This window comes from Pinus tabuliformis, chromosome 8 (assembly GCF_031772625.1).
Source record: "Pinus tabuliformis cultivar Carrire ecotype Pingquan chromosome 8, CPIR1, whole genome shotgun sequence".
NCBI classification, from domain to species: Eukaryota; Viridiplantae; Streptophyta; class Pinopsida; order Pinales; family Pinaceae; genus Pinus; species Pinus tabuliformis.
This window is the reverse complement of record NC_142294.1, coordinates 396378283-396394616: the sequence shown is the minus strand read 5'-3', so window position 1 is coordinate 396394616 and position 16334 is coordinate 396378283. Positions and strand designations below refer to the sequence as shown.

The window sequence follows — 16334 nt, the reverse complement described above, 5'->3', positions numbered from 1 at the left end:
TATTTTTAATTTTGATTATTTCAATAATTTTTAAGTATCCTAAAATCTTAGAAACAAAAATCTATAACCAAAGTTCCCATTAATTAAATGAAATTGTAACTTTTAATACAAATTTTACCTTTATATTAAATGTTCATCTCAAAATGCATAATAATTATGATACCATGTTCTCATGTCAAGATGCATGAGAATTGTTATACCATGTTCTGAAAATTGTTATATCATTTTGTTATTTAAAGATGTAGGATCATTATTTAAAACTTTAGTACTAATCTGTTTTTATTTAGAAATTTGTGCAACTATTCATAAATTTTTAATTTTTATAAAAATAAAATTAGCATTTTAGTTCAAAACCCATGCCACTTAACCATTATTTCCAAATAAGATATTATAGAGATGTACCCCTTCATAAAAAACCAAAGGGGTAGGGTATGTATGCCTTCCTAGAATTAACAATCAGGGTAGAGATGGGTCCCTTGTCCCTTGTCCCACAAACAATGGGGTCTCATACACCAATTTGGTGTTTCCTTGTCCCTTTGTCCCACAAACAAAGGGGTCTCATACACCAATTTGATGTTTGGGTTGGCGGTGACCTTAAAATTGGATAATAATAATATGAAATGACCTTTCTTACCGGAAGTCAACAATAAAGTTTCAAGCCCTTCAAATTGGATAATAATAATTATTGGCTTAGTCTAACTTATATATGAAATGACCTTTCTTACCATAATTCAACAATAAAATTTCAAGAAAGTTTGTGATTTTGTTGTTATTTAAAATACATTTTTAATGAATAAATAAATTTTTGGTGTAGTCTAACTTATATATGAAATGATATTTCTTACCAAAATTCAATAATAAAATTTCAAACAAGTTTGTGATTTTGTTGTTATTTAAATTACATTTTTAATGAATAAATGAATTTAGCTCCTTGAATTTACAAGGCACTTGAATTTTATAGATTAAACAACTTAAACTCAATTTTTTAAAATCTCTTCTAATATTTAAAAAAAATTAACCAAAAAAATCATTTTATCTATTAATTATAATATAAGATTAATAATTCATTAAATATGATGTAAATATTAATATATATTTAATTAATTGTACAGTTGTTTAATATTTATTGTTAATTTAATTTGTGAAATATAATTATCACCTATAAAAACAATATTTTATTCTTCAAGATAATTAAAATAACAAATAAATAATCTCACTCGGATGCGGGTGTCACTGCGGGTCATTTATGAGGATTTACTCCTCGCCGGCAGCTGTCCCTGCACTTGGCTCGCGGACACGGATCCCACAATCCCACAGCATTCGATATGAATTTGCCAGGGTACAGAATAATGGTCACGCATTTGGTATTGAATGCGCGCTCGGCTCGAGAGACTATGCGCGAAGATTTATCCATGGCCTGGTCTCTGGTTTATGCAATTGCCCTTGGCTGTTTCTACCTCCGCCCGCTATTCTTCCCGCACCCCTGCTTCGTTCAGGCTGCTTGGAAGCTCATCTGGATTCTAAGTCTGGCCTGGTCCGCCTGCGCTCGGCCCTTTCCCCTTTGGTTCTGCCAATTTCCCTTCCCTCGTCTCTCTGTTAATTCGGGAATGGTTCATCGTCGTGGAGTCTCTCACCATGGAGGCACCACTGGCAATCGAGGCCGGGCCTCTCATTCTGCTCCCCAGAACATTGTCCCTCTCGCTTCTGCCTCCCTGTCCTCTCCACCTTCTGGTCATGCTAGACCTCTCCCGAACAACTCCTTTCAAGCAACCCGCTTCAAATTCCATAGTAGGCTCAATAAGCCCGTGTTGTCAGCCAGTATCACTATAATCCTTACTGAGGAGGAGGATAAGCCCAACAGCTCGGCCCACACCACCATGTCTCAGTCTCAGGATGATAGTGTCCTTCAGGGGGAGGTGGCTGGGGTCATGTTCAATGGCGACAACATGCAGGAAGAACGCAATGTGCCTGAAGCTCCTCAGCCTCCGGCAGACTCTAATCAGCGCGAGGTACTTGCATATGAGCCGGTTCATCCTCCAGGCATCATTTTGAATTTGGTAATTCCTCCAGATGGTGGTGTCACGGGAGATGCAGATAATGCGGTCGTCACGTGGATTGGCTCTCCTAGCCAGGTGGATAAGGATGCTCTCGACTCTCCTAAACATGTTTAATGATTCTGGTTCACTGCCTACTGTTGGCATTCTCGCCTCTGATATGTTTCTTTTTCTGTTATGCGTCTCTGGATACTATCAACTCTGTTCTTGTTTCAATTATTGTTTTGGTATCGGTGCGAGCCAATATAGTCTTATGAGCAGTAACAAGTCATGGCTCAACAAGCCTTGTTTTTGCTTTAATTTTGTATATGGCGGGTATGACAGAATGTTTATCAGCAAAGCCATAGTCGACGATAGTACTGTAGTGTTAGACACAGAACTCGTTCACTTTCTTGTCTGTCAGCGACTTATAAATCATGTTTTAAGGTCTCTCAATCCTGGAAGGGCGGTCAGAAGGATCTGTATGTATCAGAATCTCTGGTTGAGGGCTGGCTTCTGCCCCCTCTGAGGTCTTGACCTCTTCGTACATATTTTTCTCTTTTTTTAATAGAAATAATCTTTACGGAGAAAAAAAAAAATCTCATATAAATCTAAATTGTAATTAAAAATAAACTCATTAAAAATATACATTTATTAACTATTTAAAGGCATTGATAGAAACTAATATATGTATTGAACGTGGTCTCTCCTCCAACCTCCATAAACTTACTCCATATCACTTAATAAAATAAAATAAAAAAGCACACGTAAAACTCACACTTTCTCACTTAAAACTTCATTCCTTCATAAATATATATAATTCAAATCTGGATCAAGATAATAAATACATATTACAATAGCCCAAAGAAAGAGATTTGATTTCCAAAATCCAACCAACTCCAAAAAAAATTACCACAACTAACTCACTATTTAGAGAAATAAATCTAAACCAATTTTCTAAATCAAACTTAGCACTAATTATCATAGTACTAACTCTCCATCCTGAGGATAGTGCTAGGTACAAGTAATCCAACTCAAGATACACAAAATTCAAATTTGTGCTTGGGTAGATTTTTGGTGAAAATATTAGTGATATTGTCTTTTGTATAACAATACTCCACATACATCTCTTTCCTGTGGATGAGGTTTCTAATAAGTGGTATGGTCTCAGTGTGTTTAGACTTCTCATGAAACAACGAATGGTTGCTCAACTTTATGTAGGATAAATGATCAAAAAAACATAAATGTAGGAATGTTCTCCATCACTCTAAGCTTAAGAAGCAATTTATTGAGCCATATTGTTTTATAACTCCTAGTGTAAGTAGCAACATGCTCATCCTCTATAGAAGATAAAGCAACACATGCTCGTTTTTTACTACAAGAAACCATTCAATAACCCAAGGAGAAAGATAACTTGTACTGGACTTCCTAGAATTCACATATTCGTCCCAATTTTCTTTAGTAAACCCATGAAGACAAATGTCCTTGTTTCTTTCATACACAAGGTGGTAACAAATGGTCCCACTCAAATAACAAAGGACTATTTTACGTGCCTATCAATGGACCTTTTTTGGTTTCATCATAAACTCACTTGATACATTCGCATTGTATGAAAAATCAGGATGCATATTACACATGTAAAGAAGTCTTCCAATCATTTGACGATATAATGTACCATCCACTTCTTCATTTTGATCATCAACTTGTAGTTTGGTACAAGAATCCATGGGTGTGGATATGGATTACAATACTCCATTGCAAATTGTTTTCATGCCTCCATATAAAATTTAGCTTTGTCAACATAAGTTGACTCTTATCGTGCCATACTTCGAAACCAAGGAAAAAATAAAGGGGACCCAAATCCTTCATTTTAAATTCCTAGCACAATTCAATTTTCAACCACAGAATTAAACCATCATCATTTCCTATTAAGATAGGATCATCAACATACAAAATGATAATGAAAATGTTGTCATCATCACAATGAAAATATAGATTAGAATTAGCATAATATTTCTTTACACCTTTTTCCAAGAAACTACTCATCAATCCAAGTGTACCATGCACGAGTAGCTTGTTTAAGACCATAAAGGGCCTTCTTTAACATGTACACAAACTCCTCTTTACCAGCTACTTCAAACCTCTGTGGTTTTTTTATGTAAGCCTCTTAGTGCAAAACACCATTTAATAAAGAAGACCTTGTTGGCATTATGATACATATGTTGTACTTGATGGCAACCCACTCATCTCAGATAATAAATTATAGTGTAGAGAAAAGTTCACGCACTTATATGCAGAGAAAAGTTTATTTCATGTAGAGAAAAGTTCACGCACTTTTATGCAGAGAAAAGTTTATTTCATGTAGAGAAAAGTTCACGCACTTTTATGCAGAGAAAAGTTTATTTCATGCAAGGAAAAGCGCGTATATGTTGGAGAACTTACCTTTGGTTCATGGTAGTTAGTCCTTGGTATTTGAACCTATGAGGAAAAGCGCGTATATGTTGGAGAACTTACCTTTGGTCCATGGTAGTTAATCCTTGGTATTTGAACCTATGAGGAAAAGCGCGTATATGTTGGAGAACTTACCTTTGGTCCATGGTAGTTAGTCCTTCGTATTTGAACCTATGAGGAAAAGCGTGTATATGTTGGAGAACTTACCTTTGGTCCATGGTAGTTAGTCCTTGGTATTTGAACCTATGGTTTTGGACCATGGTACTTCGTCAAAAGTGTTGATCTCACGTACTTTCATGGTTGGTTCATGGTATTAGTCCAACAGTTTTTTGATCCTATGGTTTTGGCCCGTGGTATTGTGAAAGGCCTAAGCCTATATAAAGAAAAGGAGATCACTTGGCTAATTCATCCTTGCAATTGAATATCTTAAGATCTGAAATATTGGGTTATTGTTTTGAAAGTTTTATATATGAAAGTGAAGTTGAAAGCGAATCTGTGAAGGGTGATCTCTCGAGCGCTGCAGCTGCGGAAGTGCGGAGGCGCCACAAAAGGCGCAGTGCAGAGACGCCACAGAGGCGCCACAGAAGGCGCAGTGCGGAGACGCCACAGAGGCGCCACAGAAGGCGCAGTGCGGAGATGCCACAGAGGCGCCACAGAAGGCGCAGTGCGGAGTCGCCACAGAAGGCGCAGTGCGGAGGCGCCACAGAAGGCGTAGTGCGGAGGCGCCACACAAGGCGCAGTGCGGAGACGCCACAGAGGATGGAAAGAGTTGATATTTATGCATGTACAGACCTTTTTAAGTCCGCTAATTCATTCCAAGGATGGAAAGAGTTGATATTTATGCATGTACAGACCTTTTTAAGGTGAATTGTCCTTTGAAGACAAGGAGGAGTACTTTGAGCTTTTGTATGCAAGTTCTGGAGGGATAGAGGCGATTTTGTTTTCAGTGTTTCGGGAGCATCGGGAGTCAGATTTTGAAACCATAAGTGGCATTGGAAAGCTGGTTCAGATAGCTATCTGATGACAATGACCAGAAGTGCTTGTGAGCACATTCAGTTTGGTCGTTTCAATGTGTAATCCACTTCTTATTTCTCATTCCTAATAAAAAGGTCGCCCATCTTGAAAGCAGACTCGAAGACATAGTCCATCAAGGATGAACTCTGTAATCAATATCATTGTCTAGTGTATCTATGTTTTCATTGTTTACACTATTGTTTTACATCTTTCTTATGGTTTATCAGCTATCGTAAAGTGTTCTACTCCAACAGTTTTCCTCATTTTCCATGTTTTCGGTTTTCATTCAATTCACTAATGGTTAATCAACTCTACATGAGTATTTAATATATGATCATATCATATCACTCCTTGATCACATAAGAATTATTTTGGTATGAACTTGGCACATTTGTGTCCATGACGATTAGAGGGAAAAACTTATAATGGATATAGCTTACTCAATACTCATCGGAAGCTTATCATATCATATATCAAATCAAATGGGTCAAAATCCTTTTTCCAATGGTGATAGTTTGATGGAAAGTTTAGGTCCCTATCAAAAGTAACGAGCCTTACAATTATGCAATTATCATGAAAAAAACCCTAGAATTGTTGATTTGAAATTTGTGATATCTTGACCTCTTGATCTTCGATTGAGACAACATTTAACTCAAGTATTTTTTGCATAGAATTTAGACCTACGACTTTTTTCCATGAATTCATGCCAAAAAGCTACAAAATTTTATTTAAATTTTGCGGCCATCAATTTTCCCTTGGAAATAAAATAATAATCCACAAACTAGTAAAAAAATGACCCACTTTGATTGAGGAAAGGGCTTTCATATTGCATGTTAAATACCAAAATATATCTCTAAAAATAAAATTGCATACAATAGATCCAAGAATATTATGGAAATTATCTTTTATTAATATCAAACCCTTAAGCTAGGGCAATATCTTGCAGTTTTATTCCTTTTATGGAAGGAGTCCACTTATGTTCACTTGTCTCTTTGACAGGGGAACCTTCTAATGAGCTAATGCTCCAATTAGAATAATTTTCCCACAACCCATAAGGAATTATCCATCCATGTTTATAATTACCAAGATAATTTTAGAAAACTCTAACCATGATAAACTCCTAACTACCTAGTGGACCTTTTTTAATGAGGTCACAATACATTTATTCAACACTAACTGCCATAGTAGGCTTTATTTAATAATATAGTGGACCTAGTCCACCCTACATTGAATGACCTCCATTGTTATTATTCTACTATTATTCCGCTTAGGTACACTAAATTTTAGTCCATACTTTCACCCTTGCAAGCATACTAATTGATATGAATTTGGCCTATGCCTTCTAGGGGAAATCCTATCAAATGTTAGTGAAGCTATCTAGAAATAGAAAAAAACAAAAACAAAAACAAATCCTTCAAATGCTTATGGTGTTTTGAAACTAACCACATGTTTATTTCTTATCTAATGTGATTTTTTTGGGACTGCCTCTATAAACATTAATAAAAAAAGGTTCATGAAAAATGTAAAACTTATGGCCAAAAAAATGCAAACGTGAGGCACCATATCATTTCTTCAAATGAATCTAATAATGGTCTTATTATGGCAAGAGATTCCTAGTAGATTTGAGGAAAATCTTAGCTAAGATATGACATTACAAAAATTGGCATCTCATATGGAATATCTCTCAATCAATTAGTTTAGGTTAAAAATAATCTTTATTTGGAGCTTCTTTATTTAGTTTTGAGTTTTTGTTTTTGTTAATTCTCTAATTTTGCACGTTAACTTTTGTGCATGTTTATATGCTAACTTTATTATATGTTATCACTATTATTTGGCATATTCTAATTATGCCTTGCATAATTTAAATGAGTTTCTTGTGTTTTTCAACTTTGTAGGTTGGTTAGGAATACTAAAAAACAACATATTCTTTGTGAATGTGTGTTGCATTGCATATCATCTTGGATTTTGTTTTGGAAATTAGTTGTCTTATTCTTTTTTATAAACATGGTAAAATTGTCATGAGGCTCCTCAATATGTAAGATTTTGTTTCCCATTTTGAATTCATACAAAATAGACTTACTATTGATATTTTATATCTATATTCTAGAGTGAGGAGCATTATCATTTGTGAATACATCTTTTATGTATTCCCTTTTAAAGAAGTTTCTTATTTGAATGGTGTTTGTTTTCCAATGTTGGATTTGTAGTCATGGGAGTGGATGTCATGGGAGTGGAGATGTATTTTGACATATTTAAATAAATTGTGAATAGATATAACATGTAATTTGCTGGTGAAAATATTGTTTAGTTATAATGATTACTTTCTCCTAAAATATAAGGATAATTTACATTAATCATAGCAGGATCAACCTTTTGCACATTTGAATACTAAACATAGATTTGTGTATTTAAGGATTTCATATTAACTTGTTTCATTAATTGTACAATTGTAATATTGAGTTCTCTTTCTAATATAACCACCATAGATCCATTTTACTTTGGATCTACCAAGCCCCAAGAAGGATAAAATATTTTTTCTCTCTATTCTAGTTTGCATATGAGGATATTTGTTGGTTTAATTCCCCCTTTAAATAGGATACATTCCACGTGAATACCATGGGTCAATACCATTGGTTCATACCATGTGCCATCTTTATTTTTATTAATATTAATATTTGGGTTAATAAGGCTTTTTTTGCATGTTATTAAAAATAATTTGGCCCATTGTATTTGGCCCATAGGCTTCACCTAAATAAAACCTTATTTTTGAGTGTTCATAAATATAAAGTGAATTATGGAGTAAATATTTAAAAGAATTATTTTTTTACCATACCTCTAGTTTATTTATAATTTTATTAATTTACCATACCTCTTTTATAAATATGGTATTTGGCCCATAGGCTTCACCTAAATAAAACTTGTTTTTTGAGTCTTTTTTAAATATAAAGAGGTTTATGGACTAAATATAAAAAGAGGTTTTATTTATTTACAATATCTCGAGTTTATTTATTTACCATAACTATTTTTTTAGTGTTCATAAACTTCTTTATATTTTAAATTTATATTGTGTTTATACATAATAATAATTAGATTGATTTCTTAATAGGGCCCACATTAGATTAAAAATGTTAAACTTTAAGCATTACATGTTAAATTCTTAGTGTATGTTTGTGGGGTTAGTTGAGTTTATTTTATCCCTTACTCAAAAAATGCACAATGACTTTTTTTGTCCTTGCTTGAAGTGTTCTAGCTGATTTTTTTCATCACTTTTAATTTCATTATATTCTTGGTGATCTTTTATGTCATTTTTTTTTGACAGCTTTATGAGAATTTAATTGTAATCATTGATCACTTGTGCCTATAATCATTTATGAAAAACATTATTTGGTATCCCAATTTCAAAGACAAACATGTAAATATTTTAGGTTTTCTTAGAGGCCACTATTTTTGAGAATGACTCTTTCTTACATCAAGGTCAAGTTGTCAACCTTTGTGGTCAATTGGATTTAGATGTTGTTATCCTTTCCACTTGGGTTCAATTCTTGCATGTGACATGTTGAGCTTATAATGAACATTTTTTAGAATGACTCATTCTTACATCAAGGTCAAGTTGTCAACCTTTGTGGTCAATTGGATTTAGATGTTGTTATCCTTTCCACTTGGGTTCAATTCTTGCATCTTACATGTTGAGTTCATAATGAGCATTTCTTGTAATGACTTCAAACCTTGTTATCTAAGTAAATTAATTTATTCACCATCCTATAACAACAAAGCTCAAGATCATAAACTCAACAAGTCACTGAGAAATTGAACTTAGATGGAAAAGATAATAAAATAGCTTCAGCTCATAATGAACATTTCTTGAAATGACTTCAAACCTTGTTATCTAAGTAAATTAATTTATTCACTATCCTATTAAAACAAGGCTCAAAGTCATAAACTCAACAAGTCACTTACTGAAATTGAACTTAGATGGAAAAGATTAAAAAATCCCTAAAAATTTAATAGATAAATACAAATAGACTTCAATATCTCTGAACTTTCAAGTATAAAAATCATTAAGTAAAACGAAAATGAATTATTCTCCACAATCAAGTGAAATCTCAAAAGATTGCGTAAAATATTCAATGCAAAAATAGTTCTGACATAGCCCAAGGCACGAGATATATTATGTTTTAAATAGGCATAAAATAATTTTTATGCTGCCCAAAAGAAAAGATATATTAGTTAAATCCAAAATCTGTGTATTGTGAGTAGCATCAAAGTAGTTTAAATTTCAAATTTGTGCGTCAATTGTGTTTTAATTTTTTTTTATTCCATATAACATGGATATCAAGGCAGAATTGATAAGAAAAAGATATTTTCTTATACTTTAAGTAGAGATTTTTTCATCTCCATTTCACTTTATTTGAATATTTTACACACTTGTCACAGCTTTATAAATGAAATTTTCATTATGAATCAAAACTTTGCCTCATACTGGATCACACAAAAATAGACTATCTATTTTGATCAGAAAGAATTTGCAGTGGAAAACAAATAAATGTAAGCAATGCAGAATCATGCAGATTGTGCCTTAGATTTATACATGCAGTAATGATTAAATGTTAAGTTAAAGAACTGTCACTGACATAGTAACTGATTGTGCAAAATAGTTGAATCTCCCAGATACTGCCGGGCACTTAAGGATTCTGGGCCATATCATCCAATTCCAAGGTAATTCTTGCAATTTTTGTCATTGAGCAATAGAGGGAAAATTATAATTTAGCACAGGATCACCATTATTACTTTGAAATGTTGACTGCAAATTTATACTCAAATGCCGAGGAAACAGAAAAGGAACGAGACGATGGAAAATGAAGAAAATGTTCCCTTTCCATCTGTTTTACAGATTGAGATTCAAAGAAGGCTTCCTTTCCTTCTTGCTTGATCCAGTAGGCTTCTCCACAGTGAATATAAAAGGCTTCCTTTTCTTATTGCTTGATCCAGTAGGCTTCTCCTCAGCGAATATATGGACCTTAGATCCTTCTGTGCCATCCAAAAGCGATTGAAATTTTGTGGGCATCCTTCCTAGATCATCAAAACCAGTCGAAATGGTATCTGGGTTATTTGCACTCTGTAATATAGTGGAGGAATGAAGGCGTGAACTAGGTAGAGCAGTTGGTATATTTGCATTGCTAACAGCTTCTAACAGAGTGGGAAACCGAACAGATTCCAACTGAGGCGTAAACCCAAACATAGGACGAGGGTAGGAAGGCAAACGGGCAGTATGTTTATTGCGAAAAAGCAAATCATAAGTATCTGACATCATGGAAGCAAATGTACTCTGTGATGCAACCGGGTCATGGAAGCTTGATATAAGTGTACCAGACTGAGGAACAATTGGAACCGTGGGGAAAGGGTGGGAAGGAAAAGCTGTATGGTTGCTGTGAACAAGCAAGTCAGAATTACCAGCTACGTGCCTTGTCATGGTATCTGATATCATGGAAGCAAATGTACTCTGTGATGCAACCGAGTCACGAAAGTTTGATATAAGTGGAGCAGATTGAGGTACAATTGGAACTGTGCGGAAAGGGTTGGAAGGCAAAGCAGTATGGTTGTTGTGAACAAGCAAGTCAGAGCTACCAGTTATGGAGGATAGCATACTAGAGGATGGCGATGATGCCAAAATGGGACGAGCAGCATACATCCTGAAATCAGTTTCAACTGAGTTAGGAAAGCTTGACATAGGTGTAGCAGTTGGTATAAACTGAGGAACAATTGGAGCAATGGGGAAAGGGTTGGAAGGCAAAGCAGAATAGTTATTGTGAAGAAGCAAGTCAGAACTACCAGATATGGGGGATAGCATAGTATGGGAAGGAGATGATACCAAAGAGGGAGAAGTAGCACCATATGGTGAAATACCACCATTATTTATTGCACCTGAATTGATCTCAGATGTTGTCCTCGACAAACCTTCTGTTTCATTTCGAAATTGTCCATCAGAGTTCATTTTAGCCCTTCGCTCATTCAGCTTTTCTGTCTCTAGAAAAAATCCACCAATATTTGAAACACTGGTATAAAATCTAGATGCTTTTCCAGACAAATATTTAGTTTCACCTCCGACTTCTCTTCTAGGGTTCATTTTAGGCCTTCCTTTAGAACGCTTTCTCGCGTCCAGAGAAATTCCACCAACATTTGAAGCACTGGAATAAAATTCAGATGTTTTTCCAGACAAATCTTTAGTTTCATCTCCGATTTCTCTTTCAGGGTTCATTTTAGGCCTTCCTTTATGACGTTTTCCCGCTTCCAGAGAAGTTCCATCAATATTTGAAGCACTGGAATCAAATTCAGATGGTGTTCCAGACAAATCTTTAGTTTCATCTCCATCTTTTCCTTCAGATGTCGTTTTAGATCTTCGTTTCGGCAGCTTTCCGGTCTCCAGAAAACTGAGTACTTCGTTCTTCGACCTAAATTGGCGTCCTGTACCTGGTTCGTAGTAAAGCTGCAAATAAACAATTGTCACTCTCAGATTTACGGGGAAGAAATGAAAATAAAATAATAATTCGAAGCAAATACTTTCCCTTAACTTTCATGGTTTAAACGTGGTGGAATTCTGAATGGCCCACACACTTTGATTAGCAAATTATTTTCAACTTAACATTGACTTGCTAATCTTGATCAATTTTTTTTTACAGATTTGATAATGGTTTAATCTGGGAGCTATCATACCCAATAAATACCTTCCATCAATTTTTTTGTAATTTATCAGATATTTCCATTGATATAAGAAAATTTCTTTCCTGGAAGAATTTTTGCCTAAAAGAATGAGGGTGAGGAAGAACCAAAACTGAGAGTAAGGAAAATGAAACAGTAAAGAAGAAAATTTCGTAGATTTGATAAGGAAATCACTCTTTTCCTTAGCAGAACAGAGAAAAGAAATGAGGACCTTTACCATGGGCTAGCTAAAGTTCTCCCTTGATCTGTGTTATGACTATTTCGAATCTACCTATTTGATTGGCAGACAAATCAGTAACCCTGGCCTCTCAAATTCGCCCCTTCTATTTTAACTATTTTTCATTCATTACTCACCAGGTTAGGAACCTTCTCTAAGTAAAGAACAAGCGTAACCAGATCCAAAAGTTGGTCATTGATTTCAAACCAGGAGGATAAGCAGGAGAAGGGAGTAAGGTGAGGCAGATCCAAGAGTTGGCCATTGGCTTTCAAACCAGGAGCATAAGCTAGAAAAAGGAGTATAGCATTTATCTTAATATCAGCATTTATCTCATCACAGCAGAGAATATGGAAAGTATGAAAAACAGCTTACCTAATAACTATTTGCGGATGAAACAGAGCACAAAATGACCTTGTGAGTACACCGAGAAACCAAATCCACCAACATTCCAACCCGCCTCATTTATTTTCAGAACTCTCATCAAAATTTGCCCATAATTCTGCTTAATCTAACAAATTGACAAATTTTCTATTTTTTTTTACCAATTTGATTGAATCTAATAAATTGATAATTTTTTAATTTTTTTTACTAATTTAACTAAATTTAGTAACGGTGGTATAAGGAGTAGCTAGAGCCCAAATTTAATTACTAAATTTTCTTTAGCAATTTGGCCAAAATTTGGTAACTATGAGCAAACTCTTTCACAAAGTTGGCTGGAACCCAAATCTAAACAAAAGAATAGCGGGAAAACCCACAAAATGAAATGATCAACATCAGTTTTGTGTACTTCAATGGGCTAAACAACAAGAAATTTCACCAGCTAAACAGTGGTTGAATTTTGCCGAGGTCACATTGAAGACATGCTATTGAATGAAAATCTCGAGTAATTTCGTGTACTTGCGCACTTCAGATTTAAAAGCAACATACAGAGAAGTTGAAAAAATAAATATTCTGAATCAAATATAGCTATAGCTTGTAAATAGGATGCATATTCTGTAGATACCACACTGTGATTTTGAGCGTCTTTGTTCTGAACTGCAACAACCTCCATTCTTTGATTGGTTTAAACATAGCTACAAATATATTTACTGCACATAATAGATCCCTGTCTCTAAAACTCCAAACAGCTTAGCAAAACAGCCATTAAAATGAAAATAAATTAAGGCAAGATGGTTGGCCTTCTACAGTTCAAAGAAAACACAAACAGAGGGTTCAATCCAATGCTAAACATGTAGGAAAACAAGGGGTATCAGTACCTTATCTGCATTGCCTGCACTGTAGCCTCCCTTTCTAATTCGGAGTTCAGTGATCCATCCTTTGGGCAGCCATTGTGGCGATTCAATTGACATGAAAGGCTTCCGTAGTTTAAATGCAGTAGTGGTACGAGGCCAACTGTTAACTTGCTCTCCAGTGGTCTGAGCTTCAGATTTTGAGGGCCTTTCATCAGGATGAACAGTAGGAGCTTCATTCTCAGCTTTTTCAGGTTTGGTCTGAGCTTCAGATTTTGAGGGCCTTTCGTCAGGATAAACAGTAGGAGCTTCATTCTCAGGTTTTTCAGGTTTGGTTTCCTCATGAGAAGGCGAAAGCGGTTTGGCAACCACATTGTTTTCTGACTGAATTTCAGAAGGATTTTCACGTAAAATGTGTTTAGGCTGTACCGCGCCGACGATTTCCATAGTGGAGGGTCCAATGCAGATCGTATTCAAACGGATTTACAGTGTTAAAAGGTTAAAATACTGTATACAGAATGCAAATTTGATTGGAATTTTGAGAGAAGTTATACTTCCATCTTCCCTAAAGAACGTCGGCTAGGTGTCCATCTTCTCTATGTCCAGGGAACCACGGACAAGATTGCTCGTATCCTTAAGAGGTATAATATTCCCCTCAACCTTCGTGCCGCTCAACACTATTCGCAAATCCTTCTGATTTGTGAAAGATCCGGTTGACCCTAAAGATATGAAGGGTGTCTACTTGATCCCTTGTTCTTGTGGGACCCTCTATATTGGAGAAACAGGGCGCTCCTAAGACATGGGAGAACCAATTCTTCAGCGTTAGCAGAGCATCCGGAAAAGACCAAGCATCACCTGTGTATTGAGGAGGCCAAAGTTATTGCCAAAGTTGCGCAGTTCCATCACCGTAAATTCAGGGACCCTATTGAAATTGAAAGAAGGCCTAGCAATCTCAATAGAGATGAACAGTGGAAGATCTGGATCCCTCCCCTTCCTTCCTAGTCTTGCTTTTTATAGTGTTCAATGTTTCGCCGATCTATTTCTTTGGAACCTTGTCTTTTCCTTCATCCTAGGGTTTCTCCTTTTGACTCGGTAAAATTTATTAATTTTTTTTAAGTTAATAGTATTCTATTATTAATATTATTTATTTATTTATTTAAGTTAATAGTATTCTTTTATTTTATTATTATTATTATTATTTATTTATTTATATTTTTTATTTTTTTATTTTTCTAATACCTTTAGAATTTTCTTAATTAAACTATATATATATATGATTACTATTATTATTTTATTTTATTATTATTATTATTATTATTATTTATTGTAAATTTTTTTTATTTTTTATTTTTATTTTTATTTTTTTATTTTTTAATATTATTATTTATTTATTTTTTTGTAATTACCGTATGCAGTATTGGCGACACATAAATGCTCTAACCATGTTTGGACTCGTAATACCAATAGATAATGAAGAAAGCACCTCGAACTCGAATAAGTGTATGCTCGAGCATAATAGATCAACCCCTTATACCTTTATCAAGCTGCTGAATTAGCGCTATTACAAAATACATGTATAAGAATGTGTATGCCCATACCACGAATTGTAGAGAAACCATTTATTTTTTATTTTTATTTTTATTTTTTTATTTTTTAATATTATTATTAATATTAATATTATTATTATTATTATTATTATTATTATTATTATTATTATTTATTTATTTATTTATTTATTTTGTAATTAATTAATTAATTTTTATTTTTTTTTTTAATTTTTTTCTTTCTTTCAGGTTAACTTAATTTTCGTTCCATTGTTTTTATTAACTCTAACTTTTATATTAATAGGTCCTGTATATAACTTATTCCTTTTTAATACTAGCTAAGTGATAATTTTTAATTAACAAACAATACCCTTTTTAACTAACCTTAGACACCATTTAAATTATTTTATATATTTTTATTGGTAACCTAATATAACTAATTTTCCATTAAATTGTAATAATTTTGATTCTGGTCCTAAAGTCAAAAGTAGTAGTTAGTGGTGATAGTCGTTGGAGGCTCTGCTCAAACTATTTAACATGCTAAGCTGGATCTGTCTCTTCAACTTGTCGTGACCATGAACCACACTAGTTTGTTCGAAAGGCGTTGGCAAATGATTTATCTTGTGATTTACGCCTAAGAATTTCTCTTAAACTTGATATGGATCACAGAAGCCTCAATTCAACATTTTGATGGTAATTTACATAATCTTTAATTCCAGAAATTTTTCATATTTTAAGAGACTTCAAAGACGGTACTCTAAGAGACCGAGATAAGTTGAATATTGAAAAATGAATAATTTTTATTTTTAATAATATAATGAATAATTTTTATTAATATCAATTCGTTGAATAGTGAAAAATAATAAAGTTGGACATTTTTTTTATTTTAAAACATAAAAATAAAACCAAATAAAATATTGAACTTTTTAATTTATTAATCCCTTTTAGAATCTATACCTCAATGTTTATATTCAATATAGGTTATTTATGAAAATAGTAGAATTTTTTGGGCCAAATTTTGATAATAAAAATTTACTTTACATGTGTTAGAAAATTTTGGATTTTTAATAATACTGATTTTCATTATTAAAAAAACAATTAAAACTGTTCGAAATTAATTTTTTTTTGA

At 33.8% G+C, this 16334-nt stretch overlaps 1 protein-coding gene across 1 annotated transcript; it reads right to left on the bottom strand.

Moving 5' to 3' along the window:
• Positions 1–10383: 10383 nt before the first annotated feature.
• Positions 10384–14108, bottom strand: LOC149235759 (uncharacterized). Its single transcript, XM_089368651.1, has 2 exons — positions 13689–14108; positions 10384–11982 (listed from the first exon to the last, which is right to left on the bottom strand). The coding sequence occupies exons 1-2, from the start codon at positions 14106–14108 to the stop codon at positions 10384–10386; spliced, it is 2019 nt and encodes a 672-aa protein (XP_089224777.1).
• Between the last annotated feature and the right edge of the window lie 2226 nt (positions 14109–16334).